General features: G+C 39.9%; 1 protein-coding gene across 1 annotated transcript in view; it reads left to right on the top strand.

The window, feature by feature from the left end:
• MAGI2 (membrane associated guanylate kinase, WW and PDZ domain containing 2) overlaps positions 1–24,876 on the top strand; it is a 1,340,884-nt gene that overhangs the window by 1,178,451 nt on the left and 137,557 nt on the right. The window contains exons 13-16 of the mRNA XM_029233155.1: positions 1,438–1,479; positions 8,498–8,589; positions 15,162–15,354; positions 21,748–21,987. Coding sequence (XP_029088988.1) covers positions 1,438–1,479; positions 8,498–8,589; positions 15,162–15,354; positions 21,748–21,987 — 567 coding nt within the window. The remainder of the gene's footprint in view (positions 1–1,437; positions 1,480–8,497; positions 8,590–15,161; positions 15,355–21,747; positions 21,988–24,876) is intronic.

The following is a 24,876-nucleotide window of genomic DNA, read 5'->3' as shown; positions in this document are numbered from 1 at the left end:
ATATTTCTAGCAGTTCATTTTAGTAGAGAAAGAAATCGCTAAGTAATAAAGATAGTGAAATAAAAGTTAGGCTGGAGACACGTTTTTCCCATGTATTTTAGAAATTAGATTCAATCCGATAGCTTATAAATTTATTTCATTCAGTAGTTTAAAACTTAATGCTCCGGGAATCAGACGGGGGATAAAACGGGGTGGAAATGTGAGAAGTAAACTCTAAAATCAGTCCTTGATTGAAAGTTATTTAGTTTGTCAAAGCATTTTGGTGGTAGCACAAGTTGACAGTGTAACCCAGAGTACTTCCGTGAATAAAAATGAGGCCATCGGGGCTGCAGTAAACTGAGTCTAATTGCTAATGGCAAGTAGGTCCTAGTGAGATTATGATAATGTAAAGTGTCACCTTTACAACTAACGGAAATGTTTAGAAGGGAGCAATCTTCCATCCCTGTTACAGCTCCATCTTTATGATGAAACGATATTTCTCAATTCATAATCCTAAGCAGTCACAGTAAACATGGAGGTTTTTTAAAAAAGTAACAGTTCTGCTGGAAAACTAATTTACTGTGAAAAGACAGATCGCCTGGAAGGGAGTCTGATTCTCCTCATGAGTGAGGCTAGCTGTGCAGGGTACCCTGGGGAACAGCCTCATTATCGCCCTCAAGAGGCTTCTGTTTCATTTTTTGTGTTGAATAGTATAGAACTCTTTATTCAAAGCAAACAAAGCTCAGTAAGAAAGCAATCAGAATTTGGTCTTCTTTTAAGTTTTTAAGTTTAATGATAAAATACCCATTTTTTTCTTAGTACATATATTTTTTTACATATATTATGGAATATATATAGTATTTTACACTCATGTCCATAAACTTTTATGTTATTTGTAGCATAGATGACATCATAGTTCTCATGAAGGATCCCTATTGCTAATATAAACCAATTTTACTCAACTACTTATACATAACTTCAACTATCCAAATAATTGTAAGTGTCAAAATATTTGGACTGGTGTACATAAATCAACATAATCATTGATTGAATTTTTCACTTTTCAGTGTTTGATGGCACAATATCATAACATGATTTCAAAGACCTTTGTTTATTGTGTGTCTATTTGGGGTTCTGAATTGACTTTACTTTCAAATAAGCATTCTTATAATGAGAATCAGAGCTTAATGTTTGGAAATAATGATCTCTTTTTCCATTCTGATCTACAAGAATTCAGATTTTTGCCTGCATGTGAAAGAAATACATTTACAGACATATTCATGTACGTAAAACCAGGTAAATCTGTCCACTAACTTCCATAGATTTTAGAGAGAAAAAAATCATTAAACACGAGAACAAGAATGGGAGTGAGTTCTAATTGAAACCAAAAAAAAGTAAAGATGAGTTTTAAAATGCCGTAAATGAATTTCAATTTTAATTCCCCATTTTCCCATCCAGAACAAGTGCCACCAAGGACCAGTTTTCGAATGGATTCCTCTGGCAAGTATTCTTCAGTACTCACAGTCCTGTGAATGAAACGTCTTCCATTCTGTGTAACAAATCATTCTTCCGAGTAGCATCAGTTTATTAGTGTATAATCACCATGTTAATTTCACTCACCCGCATAAGCACATATTTAAGGTAGAGGGCGAGTCTCACCACGTTTGGCCTGATGGCTGCCAAGGAAACAAACAAACAAAAGACAAAGGAAAATAGTCATATTCATTAAATTCTTTCATAAAATGCTTTAGTAAAAGATTAGATTAAAAGCCAGGTACCAAAGAAAGCCACCAGATTGACTAAATCCACAATAGCCAATACAGAAGTTTCTAGACCCATGTGGCTATTAGGCGCTTGAAATGTGGCCACTCTGAATTTGGATGTGCTGTAAGACGTGCGTAAATCCACACCAGATTTCAAAAACTTAGTACTAAAGAAAAAGAAATGTATAATATCTCATTAATTATTTTTTAATATTGATTAATGCTTAAATATTTTGGATATATTAGGTTAAATGTATATTATTAAAGTTGATTGTACCTATTTCTTTTTGCTTTTTAAAATGTGGTCAATAGAAATGTTTAAATTACCAGTGTAACTTACATTTTGTTTATTTTGGACAGCACTGGACTAGATAAATAGAAATAAGCTAGAGTATCTCAAGAGATTTGCAATTTAGACATTTCCGAGGACTTATTAAAAATATTCCTAATGTAGAATGAAATTCTTTTCACATCAAGTAAATACCTGTATCAATTTAATTTGTTTAAACCATGCCAATTATAAAGTGCTACATTTCAATGGTATTTTAAGTTAGAATAGAATAGCATAGTTTCAAGTTTAAGAGCTTTTAGTTATAATAAATTAATTTACTTAAAAGAAAATTTTTGACCTAATCTGAAAATAGTTATTAATTTGGTTTGGACTGAAATATTTAATGTTATGGAAATGAAGGAGGTAAAGGAATATTCATATTTTCTTACTCTTAGGAAGTGCTTTGAACAGCAGGTTAGACCACTGGATGGAAAGTGAGAACACTGAAACAATTGTAGAAAAGAACGTTTCATAACAATAGTACTGTTTCAGATCTGTGGGCTTACAGCACACATCTCTAGAGTGTTTCCATGACGACAGCTCATTATCCATCTCAGCATGTTCTAACACCCCTTGGAGAATATATGTGCTTGAGATCATTTCATTCTGTAAGTTTCCATGTCATTTTTTTTGGATATGTAGAAAATTTGGGAGATGTTGCTTAGCATTGTGTCCCCGAATAATGTCTAAAGTATTTGTTTAGCTTGGTCTGAAAATGTTTAAAGCATAATTATTCTTAGTATATAAGAATATATGACTGTAAACTCCTTGTAATTTTGAAGAATATCCTATAACCAGAGGAAAACTGAGGCCTAGTGATTACAGCTGCAAAATGAAAGCAGGATTTAATTTGAGATTCTAAACCTCAGCTTCCTGGCCACAGCAAGCACATTTCTTGAAAATTTCAGCTTCTGAAGGTACTTTATTAAAAAACAAAAGAAGAAAGAGAAGAACTCCTCAAGAGCTTACATTACCTTGATATATGCACAAAATGATATTTTTACATTTCAAGAAATATACATTACTTGAAAGAGAAAAATTATAGTGTAGTTTGAGTGTATTATACTACTATGCAATCCAGATTTTCAGGAAAAGAACAATCCAAATATTTTGTTCAGTGTCTATACAAGTTAGGAAACTATTTTGGAAAATTATGACTCCATCCAAAATAAGTAGAACTCCTATACTATTTCTCATATTTATAAAATGTTCCTTATCAAATTATGTGTCACGATTTTGAATCGGATAAATTTATCATAATTATAAGGTATTTTACCAACTTTAGCTGCAAAAGATGCTTAGGTACAGAGGTAAAATTGACGGTAGGAAGTCCTAATGTAATTATGAAGCTAAGTGAAAACTCAGTAGAAGAATAACACTGTGGTTTATTAGGTACACTAGATTGGCGAGTATGTTAAAACAAATTCAAGAAACATTTAAGCAACTCCTACACGCTGTGCATATGGAATATTATAGATAGGCAAAGATAATTATGCCATCGCCAAGGGAGAATGTTAATAAGAGCAATGAATCCATAGTCAGGACCTTTCAATGAACAATCCCACCCAAAGGCAAGAAAACTAGGGTGTGGCGTATCACGGAAACCAAGAGTAGAAATCCCTTCTGGAAGGAGACCTTTTCTTGTTTAGAAACAATAGAAATCAGGGGTCATAAAGGGTGCCTCGACAGTATCAAATGGGACACAGAAATCAATCACAATGAGAATCACAAGAAAAACAATCACAAGAAAAAAATGGCCATTGGATTTGGTCATTAGGATGTCATCAAAGACCTTAAAGAGAGCAATTCAGTAATGCCAAGAGAACAGAAACCAGACCGTCAGGAGTAAGTCAGACATGAGAGAGAGTGAAGGCTTCCGTAGAGACCACTCTTTCAAGAGAGAAATGGATGGGGAGAGCAAGGGAGTATTTCAGATGGGAAAATCTGAGTTTATTTGAAAGCTTTGGTTATTTGAAGAGAACCAAACAGAGAGTGGGAGATGGCTTCTACTATGGCTAAAACATGTCTGGCCACATTCATATTACCAAAGGTATAAAGAGAAAAAAGTAGAGAGAAGGGATTATTTTAAGACAAAAATGTGTTAGTTATTTACCTGGTAATGTTAGATTTGATCAATAAAAACTATTTAATTCTTGTTTAATTCATTTTGTATCTAGAGTGCATTGGAAATCCAGATGCCAGGGACGTGTTTTTTTTTTTTGGCAGGGACATATTTAATAACCACCTTTGATTCTTGATTCCTTCCTCGTACTGTCTTTTCTAGATCTCTTTCCAAGGAAAAGCCAAAAATTTAATACTTTTTCAAGAGGAAAAATTGAATGAATTCATTATCTGTGTCAAAATGTGATAATAAGCCTGTGGTGCTTATGTTTAATTAAAACATGAAAGGGAATTCAAGTACCAAAATTTAATTGACGTGTTTACAGCAGCATTCCATGTGCCAAATTAATCCATAAAAATGCCATTCTTTGCATTTTTGAAGCTTGAATCCATTCACAAAATTAATCAGTTGTGTTCAGTCACCCATCCTTTTTCCTGAAGCGGTGCACAGAACCGTGTCTTTCAAAAGCTAGACCAAGGGTACGTATAGCATGTGAAGTCTTCCTGGCGTCTTAGTACAAAATAAGAATCAGCTTTTGAAATTCTGCTTTTCTTTATTATGACGGAGGTTACCCTGCTACCTGGATGTAGCTTTTTCAATATTATTGAGAGCCCAGGATTAATCAGGACTTGTAAATTCCATTTCTGTAGCTTGCCACCGTGGTCATGCAAAGTCCCACCTGGGACGAGGATCTTAAGATGCATTATTTCATAATGCCTGAGGATCCTAGGACCCAACTTCTAAGGAACAAGCAACACTGGCCATGGCTAACCATTGAACACCAAAGAGTTTTCTGACTCTCTTAGTCCATTTCTTCACAATGACTGCCTCATCTTGAGTTGCACCAAGAAATGCCTGAGAGCACCCCTCACAGTTCTGCGAAAAGGAAAAGAAGAAGAAAAAGAAAAAAAGAGCACAGATACAGACTGAACACAAAGACAGAAGAAAAAAAAAAAGGGATGTTGGTAGGGGCATGATTGAGTGACATCCAGAGTGACTCAGGTACCACTAGGTGTCCCCAGACCCCTTCATCTAACAGCCTGCCAGGTGCATGGTTTGCAAACCAACTGGAGAGAGGGGTGAGGATTGTTAAATTCTATAACAGTGGGGTGAAGAGTTGCCCTTGAATTTCTTTGCTTTAAGTCCTTGCATTGACAGGGGAAGAGATAAAGCATGATAGCAGTCATTTTAAGTATGTCATCAGACCAGAAGAGCAGCTAAAGGAGAGTATCAGAAACACTAATCTTTCAAGAGAGCTAACAAAGCAGGAAGGAAGAAAAGTAATGTTTCCAGCTATGTGCGTAGAGTGTTAGTTATTTTCTAAAGCCAGACTCATATGGATGGGCGAAGGGAGGGAGAAACACAGGAAAAATTCTCTTTCTGAAAGCTCTTATTTTCCTTAAGCAATAACAAAAAAAAGAAAAAGAAAAAAATAAACTGCCTTAAGGCACAATCCATCATTTAAACTTTTTTTTTCCAGTTGACTATTTCTCTTAAGTTTCCACGCCCTGCAGCCTCTGAGTCTGTGTTCAGAATTAACAAAGAAATAAAAAGTAAATTACATCTGCAGGCACACTTCTCTAACCGGTCTCTTTTTGCCTCTCTACGGGCACATGTGCCATGAAGCTGGCCGTCTTGGCCTGGAAGAACGGAGGGTGAAGATGACGTGGTTGGCATATATCACCCTATATTTGAAATCAGAGTGGTCAGAGCAGTAGTCAGGGGATCGGAATGTCACCAAAATGCACACAAAGAATAGGGGGAGGGAGATATATTCCCTGCTTACATCTTCAGAGCTCTTCAGAGTTAAATAAAATTAACTAGCAAACATAGATCTATATTTTTCTCCTAAATATAAAGGAGTCCTGAGTCATTCATTAAGGAAAAGCTTTCCAGTTCTCCCAGGAATCACAGCATCCTCTGACACGACAGCTCCCTTGTACCTTGGCACATCTCAAAAATGCCATTACTGGGATTGTTATGATTTCAGCATTTTCTTGGGGGAAAGTTTTCCTTAGCAAATGGACCACACAGTAAAGTCCTTGCAGAGCTCCTCATGCAATATGGATTGGTGCTAAAGCCACTGGAGGAACAATTTCTCACTTACCATACTCAGCAGCAATGCAAAAATGAGACTATCTACAAGTAAGTGGAAGGTTCTGGTTAAACATACGCTAGCTGTATCATTTTGAATGTCGAAAGTATATCGTGCTCTCTTTGTGATTTTTATGTATATATGGTCTCGAGTCCTCTAAGCTTAAAGGAACCTAGAGAAGAGATTGATGGGAGCAGCCATATAACCAAGTTTTAGAGGTTTGAACGGCGACTGGGTATTATCTGTCGCCCTCCCCTCTCCCCTCGCCTTTCTGCCTGTGTTGGGAGAAATACAGGTACCTGCCATGACTCTGTAGGGCTGCTCCACTTGCCTCCAGAGTCCTGAAGGTTTAGCACACACCCCAGTATGTGATTTCATATATAATGTTGTAGACCTCGGAATAAACTGAGTTCAAAAGTCAGTTGAGACTTGTAGAGTGTAGGGCAAAGTTTTCATTTTCCTTTTACCACTCAACTCTAACGAAGTGTTTAAGAGGAACTGACTTTTTCTAAGTTGTCGTACCTTTAAAATATGAATGATTATACAATTCATAAAGGATGACTAATGGATGTGGAAATCCAGTTGGTTATTCTTCTTTGAGTTTTATATTCGTCACTGAATGGGAAAGACTTTGGTTATACATGCACCTGGTCCTAAAAGGGCACGAAAGTCATAGAGTCTTGGACGATGTGGACATATATACATACGTACTTATATGGCTGATTCAGCTTTTTTTTTTCCTTGAGAACACTAGACACACAATCAGCTTATGCCTACATTTCAGAAGTGAGTGACTTGCCTTTCACATATCACTGGAAATGCTTTGCTCAGGTTGGTGGGCACAAAGGCAAGCCCTGTTCTGTTGTGCTTTGTTTGCTGCATCACTTCAGCAGCTCACTTACTGTAGAGTCTGGAAAAGATTTGCCTGGCCATCACTTATTGAGTGTCTCTCTCAACTATGGCTATTACTATATACCCAGATGGCTCAGACATAAGCTTCCTGTCTCATGAGGATTCTCCTCTGAAATCCCATCCCAGTTTCCAAAACCATTCTGCTTAAGCAAGGAGAATTTAACTTAATACTTGCATCTATCAGTTCTAATACCTCCTTTAAACCATTAAGGCCCAAAGATCACTAAATACTTCTTAAGTAAAGGATGGCATTAATAAGCATTCCCCAAAGTTGCTAATCATTGATTAACATCCTAACAGTGGCCTTGAAAGTATGCACAGCCCAGTCATGATTGAGACATTTGCCCCTGGGGAAGGTTCAAAGGGCCAGGGGCAGGGGGTAAGGTTAAATCATATTTAAATCATATTCTCTTTAAAAAGTTAAAATATTTCTTATGGTTTTAGTTTATTCTAGGGTTGAAAAAAAAATGATAGAAGAGTTTCCCAGCTTATTTTTAAGTACATTTCTGTTCTTTCAGCTAACTACAGAAAAATATCCCTTGTCTAGTTTATTTTGAAAATGTTTACAGAGTCAGTAGTGAATCTACTAGTGGCTTCCACATTTTAAAATGTTTGGGGGATAAGAGTTCACTTAGATCCAGGCAAATTTCTGTCCCTGAGTTATGAAAAACCTAAAGGAGTTTGTCAGAAAATCAAAACTTCACCCAAACCTCAATAGAGAAAAGTTCAGATTTTCTATTTTCGAACTCTAACAATTTTAAAAGAGACACCTTCTATTAGGTGTAAGTTTATATCCCCCTCCCCTACACACACTAAATGGGACACATCAAGTCATAAACAGCTACTAGTAAATTACTAAGTAGTCCTTTACCAGGTACTTCCAGGGCGTTGCCATCTGTTCTCTCCTACTTCTAAAACAATCGTTCTAGTCAGGGTAACATCGCCAAAGTGACAGCCAATCTTCTTGAGGGCAATCTCAATCCTTTCAGGAAGATGAAGAATTACGGAGGCATTGATTTTTCTTTTCACTCAGAAAATTTGTGTGCTCTTTCTGCGTATGGCAATACCCTAGTAATGCCCTTGGCTGGTCAGTGCTAATCCAGAGACTACCTAATTTTGGAATACCGACTTTTTTGTTACCATATTTTTTTTTCTTATCCTCTGTGCTTTTCACCGACTCTAACGGCACTCTCATTAATCACACCCACAAAATTAATCCATCATCGGCGTGTTCAGTCCCTTGCGGGTTGGGGGGAGGCAGGACTCATCACTCAGTGGGGTCTCCTCTATGCCAGGTCCGGATTACAAGGAGCTGGATGTTCACCTTCGCAGGATGCAGTCTGGATTTGGCTTCAGAATCCTCGGGGGAGATGAGCCTGGACAGCCTGTGAGTTGAATTCTCTTTATTTCCACATTTTGGGTTATATTGTGTGTATGGGTGAAGGGAAAATTCATTCAGTGTGATATAAAGAAAGAAATCTTTTAGGACTCACATAAAAGTTTTTTGAGGCTTGCTTTATTTGGTTTTTTTCTTGGTATTTAAGTTTTCAAAACATGCCAGTGTTTCCATGTCATCATAAATCAATGTACGTTTCATGAAGAGAGGGACATTGCTCTTTCTTAAAATGGATTGGATTCCTCTTCAATATTTCAATGATTTACTTGTATTGGACCCCTAGTCTCTCTGGGCAGCAGCTCACAGATAAACATGCAGTATGACAGAAGATACATGCGAGGAGATGACTTGCAACAGCAGAATGGTGTATGTTTTCAATCACAACTACAGGGGAGAGAAAACACGGGGATAAACAGAAGTAAAATCAAGTTCAATGCTGCAGAATCTCGCCAGGTTTGAATTAGGGGATTACCATGAGAGGATGTTCAGGAAGCCAACTTCAGTTGGCACAATATTGGGAATTTGCGAAGGGCTCTGGAGAAATTACATATATGATACATCAGAGTGACTGCATAAAATAACAATATTCATTAATACACAAAAAAAACACAGCAAAGCGAGACTTGTGAGCATGTATTAAAATAACAGCCATAAAACACTCATTGTAAAAGACATGTCTTAAGTGGTACCCAGTGTGACTATGTCAGGTTCATAAAAGGTTCATAAATGGTCCCTAAGCACTGAAATACGGTCAGGTCCCTTCTCATACATAAATACAAGTAAAAGATTAAACTGTAAAATAAATGTAAGGGGAAACAATGAAGTTCCAGTTCTTCCCGTAATGCTTACTTCAATACAGTCTTTGAGATACACAGTTCTTACTTTGCTGGACTCCTGCCACCTCCATAGGCTCATGCTTTGTCTGCTTTGTGGATAAACTAGCACCACATTGGTAGCACCGTCTTCTCTTCGCCCGTCTCCCCCTCTTCAGAGATAGAAGGGACTGCATCTCCCCCTCTTCAGAGATAGAAGGGATTGCATGACTGAGTTATAGGAAAGGCATAGTGTCAGCTGACTCCAGAAGGGAAAGGTCTAGCTGATCTTGGCCTGGCACAGAAACTATAGAATTGTTACCCAAATGGAACACATCGCTGAGAATGAAGCTCAGGTGTTTTGAGTGCAGCCGGTGGGTACCGCCAGCCTCAGGACAGCTTTCTGCCGGGTCGGTACACAGGTTCCCAGGTTCCCAGCCCTTCTGAACATTGGCTTTACACTCCTGAGTCCTTTCTCCCCTCCGGTGGGCAGGCATTCAGTATTTATGATAAACCTCTTCAGATTACGTTTTGCTGGTTATCCTCATTGTGTTTAGATTTACTCTGGTTTATTCTTTCAATTGAATGATTTAAGACACGCTCAGGCTGCACGTTACAATTCTGACAGTGAAACCATAAAGCAGAAGCCTAAATCTCCCTGAAGCATTCAAAGCCAGAATATAGTGTCTTGAAGACCAGAATGTTGCACCTCAGAAAGATTATATCAGGAAGGGTAAGTCTACTGTAAATATCTCCCATATGCCTTTCCTTCCTGCTTTCCTCCACTGTAAGTCCAGAGATGATATACAAACAAAATGCACTAGCCTCAGTTAATTGCTGATGTGCTACAAAGGGAGAGGCGCCTGACGTGACTGGGTCCCCACCCGCAGGAGGTCTCATAAATTATATCAAATGGGTTTCTGCCTTTATATAGACAAAATGGTATTGACATCTCAGGGTGCGCATTAAACACGACAGCACGGCTTTTGGCTAATAATGAACAGCAGGACTCCAGCTCAAACAAGCATATGGGCACTTTTTCCTGCAAGAGGAAATAATTTTCACAGTTAACTAACAATAGAAATAGAAAGAAATGAGAAATTGCTACAAAGCAATGATAATGGGATTTCCAGCTGTGAGCTGCAAAGACATGGGAAGGCATTAAGATGGAAAGGCTTGGAAAACACTGCAGTGGAGAAAGGCCTGTGTGGAGAAAAACTGTTCATGGAAAGAGAGAGACGATGATAGACAGGGGCCTTGGCATGCGAGTCCGGTGCGAACTTGTGGAAGAGTTTCAGAAGGCTAGAGCTGGAAATCTGCTTGCCACCTTGTCAAGTCGCCCTGGGCTGTAATTATTGCAGATCAGACCTGCTGGGTTTAGACTGCCATTAGGTAGTGTGGGAAAGAATTAAAGGACTGAAAAGGTGGTTTTGGTTTTGTTTGTTGCTTAGTTTTGGTTCTCTGTTCTGTGTTAGTTTTTTCCCCTGGCTTACGGGGATATCAGCCACTTGAATGTGAATTGCTGTTATTTCATATCAAATACATCACTTTGTTGTGCCTTCACAGCCTTTAAGATAAAGTGAAGTTGTGGAGTTTTTGGTTCTTTTGGTTTTTTTTTTTTTTTACAAAAGATGGTTGGAAAGATAAGGCCAGGTCACTTGTTTGGGGGGGTGTCTGTGTGGAGGGGTCTTTCTTGATCTGTTTTGCCACCAAGCTGTTTCTTCAGGGCCAAAGCAAGAGAGGCAGGATAAAGAACTCCTCCAAGGGCAATGAGAAAGCTGCTGAGTGGGTCCTCAGAGGTTGAAGGATCCAGTGAGGTCAGAGGGATGTGATGAGTAGAGCGAGGCCAGTGTTGGCTGGGAAGGCTCACTGGCCAGTATAGCCAGGGATCAGCAAGATCAGAAGGAAAGTATAGCCTGATGGGTCAGGGAGCCCAGGCCATGCACTCAGCAGACCTGGAAAGTGACCAGTACGATGGGGCAGGAGGCTCAAGCCAGGCACCCGAGGGAAAGTCCCTCAGTGGACTTGGAACGTGACCAGTGAGACCACAGTTTCTGTGTCCACTGGACCAAGTGAGAATACTCAGAAACTTGCTACTCAAATCGCGTTAGATCTACAGACCAGAAGCACCCAACACCTCCTGGGAGCTTGTTAAACATGCAGAATCTCAGGTTAGACCCCAGGCCTGTAGAATCAGACTCTCGGCGTAGATGCAGATTTCTGTTTCAACAAGCTCACAGTGTGATTCATGTGCACCCTAAAGTTTGAGAACTACTGATTTAAAGGATCAGATATCCTGAAGTATGTTTTCGAGAGCTTACGTGAACGTTAAGAATGTATATATGGAAGTCAATGTGACTTAACAGTGCAAGAAGGAATCATAGATCATCCTATCCAGATAGGAAATAAGCTACTCAGATGTGTCAAGTGTACAAAGCATATTCAAATTAAAGGAAAAAAAAAGTTGTGGGTTATTTTCTTTCCTGAATAGAGAGGCACATAGAGCTAGCTCTGTGTCAGCAGTGAAATGCAGGGCACAAAGGTGTAAACTGGCCAAAGGCTGAGGAACAACAGCAGCATGAGAGGCAGAAGCAGTGACAGCGCACGTGGTCAGCCTCTTCCCAGCGGCAGTTCCTGAAGGAAGGAGCAAGTGTAACTCATATATGTAGCTCATGGACGAGCCGCTCTCATGCCTGCTCCAGTTCCCCACGCTGAGCTCAGTTCAAGTTTCTTTCATAACTATGACAACCTTTCTCTGATAAAGGTAGAGGGTGGATTATACAATGTGATTATACAATAATATATATATTGTTAATAATTTTACAATACTGTATAATAAGCTATATTGAAGTATTATATTGAATACGCTATTTACAAATAAATATGTAAGATTTGATAGAACAAAGTAAAGTTTGAAGATGAAAGCTTCAAGTTTAAAAAAAATGTATCCAGTGAACTTCAGTCTTTGCTCAAATGTCAGCTTCTCATTGAGGCCTGATCTAACCTGCCCTAACTCCACCTCAGCCGCATAGCTGACACCCGCCCACCATCCTACTTTGCTCTTTTTTTTTCATAGTACGTGCCTGCTAGCATACAACATAATTTTTACATTTATTACTGTCTGACCACTAGAATGGCTCTATAGAACAGGGATCTTGTTTTGTTTTGTTTTGTTTTGTTTGCGGTACGCGGGCCTCTCCCTGCTGTGTCCTCTCCCGTTGCGGAGCAACAGCCTCCAGATGCGCAGGCTCAGCGGCCATGGCTCACGGGCCCAGCCGCTCCATGGCATGTGGGATCTTCCCAGACCGGGTCACGAACCCATGTCCCCTGCATCGGCAGGCGGGACTCTCAACCACTGCGCCACCAGGGAAGACCCCAAGGGATTTTTGTTTATTGTTCACTGATGGATTCCTCACACCTAGAAGTGTCCCTGGACTCCATGAATATTTGCTGGATAAATGAATTAATTAGCAAGGAGAGTACTTCATATCACAGCAATAAAACAGAAAAACAAATGTTTTACAGGGGTCCTCCTTTTAATGGATGATATTAAACTAGTAACACAGAAGATAACTTCAAGAATATATCTTTGCTGTTTTCCTACAGCAGGAGAGGAATGAGAATTTTCCTATGTGAAATTTTGTTTTTACTGTTTTTGTAGAGTGCCCAATTGCAATGGTAGCTCTCTTAGTTGTAACCTATTTTTTTAATTCCTTTTCATCAGTTAGAGTCAGAACTATAGCTTAATGTTGGTAATTAAGCTAAGAATTTCTCTAGCCATTTTTTCTCTGTTACTAGCTATAAACTCTCCCACTGAGGCATACAGGAAATCTAAAGGTTGAAGCATTTTCTTTGGGCTAACCCAGCTAAATGCAGCTTTTCATGGGGCAGTGGAGGAACATAAACATTCATTTTAACTGGCTTTTGCACAAAGCACTTAATAAATCTTTGAAGTGCTCCATAGCGGGTTGAGTCTTTTGAAGAATAGATTGGAATATCTTTAGAAAGAAACTCATAAATTCAGGTTGACAGGACAATAAGGGAAAATGGAAAATATCAGAAGCATGCCCGACTGCTGGACTACAGCATATGGGCACAGCCATTTGCTGTGGCCCAGCAGTCCAAGGCTGGCAGTGTGTTTCCTGTGAGAGCAATAATGAATCAGTCATCAGAGCACCAATATTCAGCAAGGAAGCAAATCTACTGTCCACTCTCCACTCCCCACCCTCCCCCAAGAATAGGGAAAAAACAGCCGTGTGGTAGGGAATTTTCATTCCTATGGATAAAGAGAGCTATTCAGTGGACCAAGGCTGTGAAGTCCTCAGGAAAAAAGAGAAAACCCTCCAGACCATAATTCTGCGTATACCTGAGGAGGTCTGGGCACTCAGATCTGTGTTGACAGGCCACACTGAGCAGCGTGACCAAGTAAGAAGGAATCGTCTGCTGACACACAAGGCTGCAGGTCGTAATGGAGCAGCTCTGCAAATTAACTGGAATCCACAGATCTGAGATTTGAAAGAAATCAATCCGTGAGCAAGGGGTCATTTTATAGACTTAAAATACAACCTAGAATATAGCCTCTGTAACATTTATCAGACTAATGGTAACCACTGCCTTCAGATGCTGTGAGGCTAAGCCACTTGGCAAAAGAAAAACTATTCTTTTGAAATCTGTTGTCCATGAGTTGGAAAAATTGTAGATTAAATAGCAAACCTAAAATATTGCGTGCTGTTGCCTTTCCTCTGAGAAAGAAAAAAAGCCTTGCTAATGGACACTAATTTGAGTGTTTCTGATGGGAAGTAGGAAACCTTACATCATTATGCCTTGTGTCACAGTCCCTGGTTCAGAGCTTTATAACAAAATGCACATTTCCCAGATGTGTACCTCCAAATTTCCTGGTATGGTGGCCACCTAGACAGCAGAAGCATTGCAGGGGACAGGCAGAACTGGGGACATCCTTTGTGCAGAGGAAGTGCTCTAAGTATTCAAAGAAATGGAGCAAAAATCTGGAGGAGATTTGACTGTTCTTAAAGTAGGTCACCTGTCCAGGGAAGGCCAGCCGTGAGTTCTGCTTTGTTTTGTTTTCTCCATAACTCCAGCTTTTGAAAGCAAAGCAAAAATTAAAAGATAAAAAACACTTTGAACCTTCATCTGAATTTAATAATATACAGCAGGTAGTTTCCCCTGACATTTTTCAAGCACTCACTACGTGCCCTGAGCAAAGTTAAATGCTTCCCATGCACTATTTCTTTCGCTTCTCCCAGCAACTCCATGAAGTAGGTCCTATTATTTTATTTCCCCATTTTTGCAGGTGAAGAAACCGAGGCTTGCGGAGATTGAAAAGACTTGCCCACGGCACACAAATAATGAAGTGGAGCTAGGATTCCACCCCCAGTTTGTTTCAATTCAGAGCCCATGTACGGTGGCCAATGACATCAGGTTATTTGGGGTTAAGGGTGATAGCTTATGAACCACTGAGCAAGTGTCCCCCAGACTTCATGGCCATCAGGAGCAAGTCCAAAACATTTATTTCTCTGAGAGGAGTTAGCAACCTGGAAGAGTTAGGAGGGTATCCTTTCAGCCTCTCATTTTTCATTTTTCAAGTACCTGTTCAGATTTGGGGCAGAGGGTGTGAACAGGGAATAAAATCTTCTACTGAGTTACTTGGTAGGTAAGTAGATAGATGGAAGAAAGGAAGGAAGGAAGGAGGTTTGAAACATAAACATCCTTTTCTTCTCACTGCTTGTCTAGATTTTGATTGGAGCTGTCATTGCCATGGGATCAGCCGACAGAGACGGCCGCCTACACCCGGGAGACGAGCTCGTCTATGTGGATGGGATTCCAGTGGCTGGCAAGACCCACCGCTATGTCATCGACCTTATGCACCATGCAGCCCGGAACGGGCAGGTCAACCTCACTGTGAGAAGAAAGGTGCTATGTGGAGGTATGTAACTCGAACCAGCAGCAAGAGTTGGGGTTAGGTGGTGAGATGCTTTTGTGAGTCAGGGTCAGGACACTGGAGACAACATTTGAAATCAGTTTCTATATTATATGAGGGAAAAGACCAACCTCGCTATGCCAGATGTAACTATGATGTTGAAAGTGCAGATTTTCACCCCGCTAGTACATTTCTAAGCCATCTTTGAGGCTGACATTTTCCATGGAGTCATTAAAAATTTCTAGCAAAGCCTGAGGCTAATTTAAGATATGCATGCTCTTTGCTTTTTGGTAGATGCTAGGTATAAGAAGAACATTATAATAGTGAAAAATACAGCTTTTGAAAATGTTCCTCATTGTGTTTACAAGCCAAGAAACACAGCATTTTGATACCATAAAAAGGCAACTAGGATGGAAAATTAACTTCCTTTATAGAGCCTGATAAATGGTAACAATAAAATGATTACTTTGATTTAGAAAAATACAGCTATATGTCACTCTGAGAAAGCACAATTCATATAACTCCAAAGTTATGAAACAGAGAAATTAGAAGTAATTATTCCCTTTACAACCTTTACAGCTTCATAAAAGAATCCACCAAAGAAATACTTTTAAAAGTCAGCCCTCTTAGTCATATGATTCAATTTAGCTCTCTTTACCATCTCTCAACCCCCCCCAAAAAAGATTTCTGTTTATAAGGAATATGTCCATTACAAGCATTATACTGTTTTTTATCCTCTGAGCACTCAGTAATATTGGGAATATTGTCCCAAACCGCCTGTGCTTCCTTTGCCCTGTGAATTACAGGAGCGACAGTGCCAAAGATGTTCCGTCGTCACCTGCCCCGGTGGCCTGCTGGCCTCTCTACTCAGCCCTGGACTGCTCCTCATACACAGTGATCAATACTAGAATTAGGAGGGACCTTAGAAAGAGCAACGTGAACTCCCTTGTGTTACAGATGACAAACTGAGGCCCTGAGGTTCAGTAGATGTCCTGGTGGTCTGCAGTGAGTCAGTGATCATGCAGAGACCCATCTCCCCATGGGTCCCCATCTTTCTTTACCACCAAACCCCTGTCCAGTGGATTCAAAGACATTAGACCAACCTTTAGCAAATGTCACTCCCTAACATAAGGAGTCTTCCATATGTGCTATTAAAGTAACACATTTGAATTTTTAAAAAAGAGCCACCAGCTAATCACAGCTGTGAATCACTCGAGAGTATAAGGTTTATTAGTCGAACTAAAAATCCTTTTCTAGTCAAGTCTTGTAGAAACTAGATTTTGAGCAGGAGCTATCACTTAAAAGGGTAAGTCAGAAAAATTATCAGCCCTCACCTGTAGAGACTGCTATAGATCTTGTATTATGGAGGTTTTGCTAAGAGGTGCCATTCGTCTTCAGAAATTCATGGACCCCTTGACCCAGTGAAGTAAAACACCTTGAATTATGCCTTAACCTTGGGCGAGATGCCCCGAGGAAGACAGTGTTTGCTCAGTTAACATTTAACTGTCTCTCACACTCTAAAGTGATTTTTAATAAAAAGTTTGATGTGGTATTTGTTCTGTAACCCAAAGATAAGTTTAAAAATACTGATTTACAAGGAAATACACTGCAAAGTGCAAAAACTAATGCACCAAAATAATTTCATGCTCTCCTTGCCACCAGCTGATTATCATAAATTAAATTTTGTTCTAATCAACCCAGGCTATTGGAGTGTAGGCCAAATGCCTCAAAAATGTATTCTTGCAATTTGTGGATCATGTAACTTCTGTGAAGATGCTCTTTGCTGCCGTTCTTACCAACTTTACTCATTTAGGCTTCCAAGTGCATTTAGTTTTTGAAAATGTTCTGCCGCAGACTGCTCATTCACACCAGGAGAGTTTCCAAGTTAGTTCAGCCCACTCTTCCTTGAAAGCTTCATGAGTATTGAAAACGATTAAGTTCAGCAAAGGATACTTTGATAGTAAAGTCAATGCCTAGAAATAGGATGGAGCAGATTTTTTAAACGGGCCTAGGAAGACAGCCTTTCTTCATAGCTGCCATTTCTCCAACAGTGAGAAGAGATAGCTACAAATGAATATGACAGTGGATATGCCATTTTCAGGGTTCTTGTTATCATCATTATTATGGTTTCTGAAGCAAATGCGGTGGGAGGTCCAAGCCTGGCTTATGATGAGACGGTTCAAAGCTGAGGGGAAATGAGTAATCAGACTGTGAAGAGACAGAAGATGAACGAGGAGACAGGCAGTGTCACCACCCTCTTGCACAAAGGAGTAATATAATGGAAAAAGAGGTGGGCAGAAGGGAGGTCAGCCTTATGCTTGCCTCCGCTCGTACAAATGTCCTGCCTCACCTCAGAAGACACTGGGCATTGGTTTCCTAGTTGATGCTGAAGAGAAGAAGAAGAAAAAAAGCATTAATTATGAGAGATACAGACTGGTTAGTTACACTGGGCAAAAATTAAAATAAAAACCTGCTCCAAATGTTAACATACCAAAAAAAGTGTACGCACTAAAGATAGAAAGGCAGAATTTTCAATTAGGCAATAGCAAACTAGATCCTCAAAAGTGAGAAATGGTGGATAAAAACGTAAAGGCTAAAGGATGAAAACATCCAGTAATGTATCCAATTTTGTTTACCAGATAATTTCAGCACAGATCTTGCACCTTAAACTAGTTTTGAGAGGTGCCTTATCTGTGCTACCAGCTCCGATATTTAGTTGTTCAAAGTGGCTTTAATTGTTACACTGAAAGTGTAAATATTTACATGTTTAATAATTCAACTTTGAGACGTTCAACGTAGTGACACATTATTTTGAATACATACGATTCGTCTGAGAGAAGAGTGTCTCTGAGGAATTCCCGAAAGTGTAAATCTAGAATTGATGTGAAAGAAAGTTTTATGACTTAATCAAAACACGTTAGAGTCCATCTTAAAGCTGTCAGCATCTTTTTTTTCTAACACCTAAGGGAAAGTCTAATTCTTGGCCTGATACTGAGAAAGGGAAGGTTTTCTTGGCAGCTAGGTGAAAAGTTTAGCCGGCGTTCAGGATGCTAGTGAATTCCCTGCTCCTGGTTACTATACTTTCTGTCAATTCTAAATACAATCCCTTACTCTTTGTCTATGAGCATGTCACCCATTTAAATAATGTATCTGCCTTGATGAGCATAAGGCAGGAGTGCAGAAACTCACATGCCTTCAGGAAGGCCAGCCCCTAACATGGGCAGGACCCCAGCCTGCCAGGCACCACAGGGGTGCACTGTGCCTGTGGACACTCCAGTGCACGTGTCCAAGATCTACCACACACATACCCCGGTGCCTCAGCCGTGCTTCAAGACAAGATTTGCACGTTCTTCCAGGGGACAGTCCTGTGAAGAGAGGCCCAGGCACAACCTGGAAGCAGGCAAGGTCTGTTTGGTTACATAGAGCCCTGGTACCCAGTCTGTGATCTTGAAGGGAAAGAAGGGCTCCAGCTGAACAAGTCCCTTTGGCCCTGTGTGCTCTTCACTCCACGGGTAAATGAGTAAATCAGGAATTTGCAAGAGACGCTGGGGAGTAGCTGAGACTTGCACATTGTGTACTCAGTCAAGGGAGCAGGAATTGCCCAACTCTAGTTGATTATTACCAAATATTTCAAGAGAAACTAGAAATCCAGCTTTCTGTAAAATCACCCTATTTAAAAACATTGGCAATTAATTTTAACAGTTATTAAACAAAGTCTAGACCGGCATTGGGCAGGAATAACAAATGGGTCTGCAGACCAGGAGCAGCTCCTGGCCAGCAGTTGACTGTTCTAGTCAAAACCATCTCACCTGGAGGACATTATCAATGACTCCTGCCTTCCCAATGGGAGACCCCCTCCCAGTCAGCACAGTGGTGATTTCCAGTGTGACTGGTGAGGACAAAACAGAAGCTAAAACCTAAAAATTAATTATTGGACTTGAATAGATATTAAGTGACTGAATTCTGTACACCCGTTTGCATGTGAGCCAGAGGATGAGTCAGGGATGCTGGGACTTAGTGTGTTTAAAAAAAAAGAAGAAGAAGAAGAAAAATTGCATGTGGTATTTAGTCACTTTCTGACATTTTACTATATTATTCTAAAACAACATTTTTCATCCCCTATACCAGGAAGTGTTGTTGGAGAGAAGACAGTCTCATTTGGGTCTAGAGCCAGCCAAGTAGAAAAATGAGGTGGAATCAGTTATATCCCTCGAAGTCAATCATTGGAAGTCTTCTTAACTCCCTGGTTTTAAATGTGCTCATGGTGTTAAAGATAAAGAACTTTGTTCTAGAGGTTGAAAGAGACATGCAGAAGCAATAGGAAAGTATCCTGTTAATGTATTTGACTCCTGCACTCACCCAGGGACACTCACATTGACTTAGGCAATGATTTTCTTTCTTTCTCCCTTTGGAACCTGCGGCATAGCCACTCGGAGCCACTTTCTGCAAAGACAGATAATTTTTCTTTGTTGCTGCTTTACTGACAACCACAGCTCTCAACCCCCTAAAATATGACAGCCAGAAAATGAGATCTCTCTTGTCACTGCCTATGACATTTAGTTACTGATTTGGTCCAATAACTCAGGGAGATTTTCAGTTTAATGTTGCAGCATAATAATTGTTTGTTTTTCTTCTTCCTGACTATCTCCAATCACTTTATTTCCAGCTTATACAAGGACTGATAAAGGATATGTGCTTCACCAAGACAATAACAGCTTGTCTTTGGATGATGTTTTCTAGTGGAGAGGGTTCATTTTACAGGTAGTTTGAAATTCTGGTGGAAAAGAGGGAAAAGCTTTGACATTGACATTTTGCTCTTTTATCACCTCAGTACATTTCTTACATATGAAAACACCCATTTGTTTTCTTTTATTAAAACCTGATTGATTAAATATTACAGAAACATTCAAATATATCAAACAGTAATAAGCAGTAGCCTGGGTCTTATTCATTCTGTAATCACAGACAAGAAATGAATACATTTTTGTAAAGACCATTTTTAAATCTGAGTATCTGATTAAATGCAGCTCCACTTTCTTTAGGTATCAGTGTAACAAAACATCTCTTATAGTCAGTGTTCTCGTTCCCTGATTTTTGAACTGACTGATTTTTTAAACGAAATGATTTTTCATTTCAGAATGGAATTGCATCTTACATTAAAAGCCTTCATTGGAACTTTGGCTAATTATTTTTAACTTGCCATATGAGACAACTGCCAGTATTGTAAATAGGAGACCATATCTAAAGACCCATAAAGGAATCACTAATTATCATTATTTTCTATCTTATTGTTCCTCTGTTCCATAAACATCTTTTGAGTACACTAATCAAGTTGTAAGATGGACATGAAACGGTTCTGTTTCTAATTACAGTATTCTACGTGCCTGCTTAAGTTTTTTTTTTTTTTCATCCGAATACCAGAACCTAGGTATTATAGTAAAATGACAGAATTCTTTCTTGAATGATGGGTCAACTTTCAGTTTAAAAACTAGGTTCTCTTGGCTGCCAACTTTCTATCATTTCTCCCTATAAATATACTTGCTTTCTCATGGAAGTACTGGCTTGCTTTATCTGGTTGACAATAAAGTATATTTTACAATAATATAGAATGTAAATGAGCAAGGCCTCCAACACCTCCCTTAGAGATTCAAAATTCATCATTCCACAGCCTGATATCATTGTTAGATTTGATCCTAGAGTGAGCAAACTAAGAAGTATGTTTCCCAGCTACACAAAGTGAATGAACACTTCTAACAGAATATCACAGAATTAAATAAACCCATGGCTTTTTAGTAAAATTACGGTAGGTCACTTTACGTGGACATCCTCTGGGCTGTTAACGCCAACTACAATCAGCACTTCTCAAAGTGTGGCCTTGAAACCTCATCCCGATTCCTGTGCCCAGTTGATCCTAGATCTACTGAAAAAACTCCTTGGGTGAACTCTGATGATGCATATCTCTTACGAGTTCTTTAAGTGGGTTTTATGCATAGCACAGTTGAAGAGTCTGTCTCTCCGTTTTATGATCTTCTTAGATCAATTATTGTTGTGAAACTGAGAAGCCTGATATTTAAAACTAGGCATTGTCTTGGCGGGTTGCAGTCTTACCGAGAAGAAGTTATAAACAAGTAGCGGCACAGGGGAAGCTGAGGAGGGGTTTTACCTGTGTTTGCTGTGAAGGGTGGAAAGGGGCAAGACCTAGGGGGCTCCATAGCCAGGTTTGGAGCTTTTCAGATACTCTTCACGTCCGGGGGGTGGGGGGTGGGGGGAGGAATGGAGGCCAGTCAACCAGCCTGGTAACAATGCCAGTGTCTAGAATAGTGCCCAGTACACAGGAGGCACTCCTTCATCAAGACCCTTGCTAAATAACCAGGTGCCTGTGTACGATGTGTGTTCCAGGGGAGCCCTGCCCAGAGAACGGGAGGAGTCCAGGCTCCGTGTCGACCCACCACAGCTCTCCTCGCAGCGACTACGCAACCTACACCAACACTCACACCAACAGCAGCGCCTCTCCCCCTGAAGGCTTCGCCTCCCACAGCCTGCAGACCAGCGACGTGGTCATTCACCGCAAAGAGAACGAGGGTTTCGGCTTTGTCATCATCAGCTCCCTGAACAGGCCAGAGTCCGGATCCACCATAAGTAAGTGTCTGCTTTGCCCGCTTTCGAATGAGAGCTATTGTTTTTATTGTTCTGGTGGTGGGGATCCTGGACAAGTAGATCAGAGGACTGTTGTATTCATAAATGTGGAGCCCGAAAGTAGCAGCCTCCGGGCACAAATAAGGCATCCTTAGCACTTGCCTAGCCAAATGTTGCCGACTTTGGCTCAGAAAGAATGCAAGACGACAGCTAATGTCCTCCCAAACCCACAGCCCCCATAAAAGCTCTTCATTCATTTTCAACTGGGAAGAAAACAATGCAGTGTGATGTGGGAATTTCGACGTGAGGGGAGAGGTGCTTCTGTTCTGTAGAATGAAACCAGCTGCACAAAGTATCTGAGGGAAAAGCAGTCCAGGCAGAAGCCTTGACGTGGGAAGGTGCTCAGCATTCAGTAAATATACAGAAAATGTATGGTTTCACGTATACCTGGAATCTGAAAAACAAGGCAAATAAACACACTAACAGACAAAACAGAAACAGACTCCTAGATACAGAGAACAAACTAGTGGTGGCCGGAGGGGGGGGGGAGGGGGATGGGTGAGATAGGTGAGAGGAATCAAGTGGTTCAAACTTCCAGTTATAAAATAAATAAGTCACAGGGATGTAATGTACAGTGCACAGAATATAGTCAATAAAACTATCACTTTGTATGGTGCATAATCTATAAAAATATCAAATCACTATGTTGTATACCTGAAACTAATATAAACTTGTAAGTCAACTATACTTCAGTTAAATATATATGTATATATACAGATTATGTGTCTATAGATACACATACAGAAGCCCAGTACATCTGTGGTCCAGTGAACACGAGCAGCGTGAGACCAGGACATAGAGCTAGGCGGGAGCCAGGCTGTGCAGGGCTTCACACATCCTTGGAAAGAAGCGTGGGTTATAATCTAAATCCATGGGAACCATTGGAAGGTTTTAAGCGGTAGACAGATATCTGACATATATTTTTAAAAGATGAATCCAGATGCTCATGAAAAATGGAAGCAGGAAGAGAGCCAGAGTGGAAGCATGAGACACAGTTAGGAGACCTTTAACACTGTCCTGTGGATTTGCGCCGATCATTCTGTAATGTATAAAAATATCAAATCACTATGTTGTGTACCTGTAGCTAACATAGTGTTGTAGGTCAACTATACCTCAGTAAAAAATAACTAACTAAATAAATTTTTAAGTAAGTAAGTAAGTGAATAACTTAATAAGACAGCCCTGTGGGTCCAGAGATCCCAGTGCCTTGGTAGAAGTAATGGATGGGGGAGAAGTAGATGATTTCACCTTCTGAGATTCCTCCAAATCTAAGGTTCCAAGAGTCTGTACAACAGGTGACAGTCAGAGGTCGTATCTCTCTTCCAATCAATCATCTTTGCAGATTCTCAGCTTCCTCAGTGGTTTTCCTTTCAGCAGCACTATTCCGGAAGTCACTCCTCAGCCAGCAAGCAGTAGGGCAGAAGTGATAGGAAAACTTGTTCATTTTTCATGTACAAGTGATTTGGCCCGAAATGTTGTGGATAGAAACACCATAACAGAGAGCATTAGGAGAAACGACAATTGAGTCATGCTGTGGTCCTGAAATTCTTATGAATTGTGGTTGTCCCCAGCACATGGCAAGGGGTGCGGGTATCAAACAATGCTCAAGAAATCAAATTGTTGAGAATGAATAAGAACGTTTTATGATAAAGTTAATGTTAGCAAAATAGTACCAGGACTGAATGGAGAGAATTGCCCTGTTTAGCTTTAGCTTTGACCAATTCAAGAGTGGAAACTATAGAAGCATTAAACTTTGTGAAAGGTGAAAATGTGCAGAAGCTAAATTACGTACATCTGAAAGTATGATTTCATTTATCTTTTTCTTCATGATGAGGTAAAGAAATAAATCCAGTCCTTAAGCATAGAGTAAAGGCAGGATTCTGTCAGTGTGTTGGATTCAGCAAGATTAAAAGGACACAAGATTTTCTTGAATTATATAAACAGCCTTCCAGTAATTTACACTTGGGGAAAATGTTCACAGAGAGCTTTTGTAGCTATTCCAGGCACTCAAATTGTTTATTGGGGCAGGATACCTAAAGGACTGGAATAAAATTAAGTGTACTACCACAGTGAAAGTGTTAAGCATGTCTTTAAGGTCTCAGCTTTATCTGAAGTGTGACAGCATTATTGCTAAACGTATAGGAGGATTTGTGTGTGCACGCGTACATTTATTACATAAGGAAGCCACAGAGGATTTGTCTATTGCAAATAAGATCCATGCATGGACAGGGTTGGCAAACACCAGGTGCAAATGCTTACAATTAAATGTGGATTTTTCTTCCTACCAAGTGACATTAGACTGACCTCAAAAGAGTAATTCTAACCATTTTCGAAATGGTATTATTTTACATCACCCTGGAGAGTGGAAAGCTATTCTAGAGTTCATGATGCTTCCTAGCTTCTTTTTGCACGTATTTATTTCTCTTTAATTTAAGAAACTTTAAGAAAATTTTTTTGAAGTGTAGTTGCTTTACAATGTTGTGTTAGTTTCTACTGTACGCAAGTGAATCAGCCACACGTATACATACATCCCCTCCTTTTTGGATTTCCTTCCTATTTAGGTCACCGCAGAGCACCCAGTAGAGTTCCCTGAGCTACACAGTAGGTCCTCATTAGTTATCCATTCCATACATAGTATCAATAGTGTATATAAACACAGGCTGTCCCTATGTTCCGGGAAGAGCATGTTTACAGTCTGTAATTTGCAACATGCACCTGAAAGATCTCTAGAGCTGATGCTACTTCATGCTTAACTTCCGTAATAATTTTTAACTCTCAATTCTGAAGAGAAAGGCAAAGTGCCACCTCCTGTGCCACACATCCACTGCCAGA

The sequence above is a fragment of the Monodon monoceros genome, unplaced genomic scaffold (genome assembly GCF_005190385.1).
Source record: "Monodon monoceros isolate NGI ecotype Baffin Bay Population unplaced genomic scaffold, NGI_Narwhal_1 Super_Scaffold_2, whole genome shotgun sequence".
Lineage (NCBI taxonomy): Eukaryota > Metazoa > Chordata > Mammalia > Artiodactyla > Monodontidae > Monodon > Monodon monoceros.
Note: the sequence above shows the minus strand (reverse complement) of the source record. Positions and strands in the feature narration are given on the sequence as shown.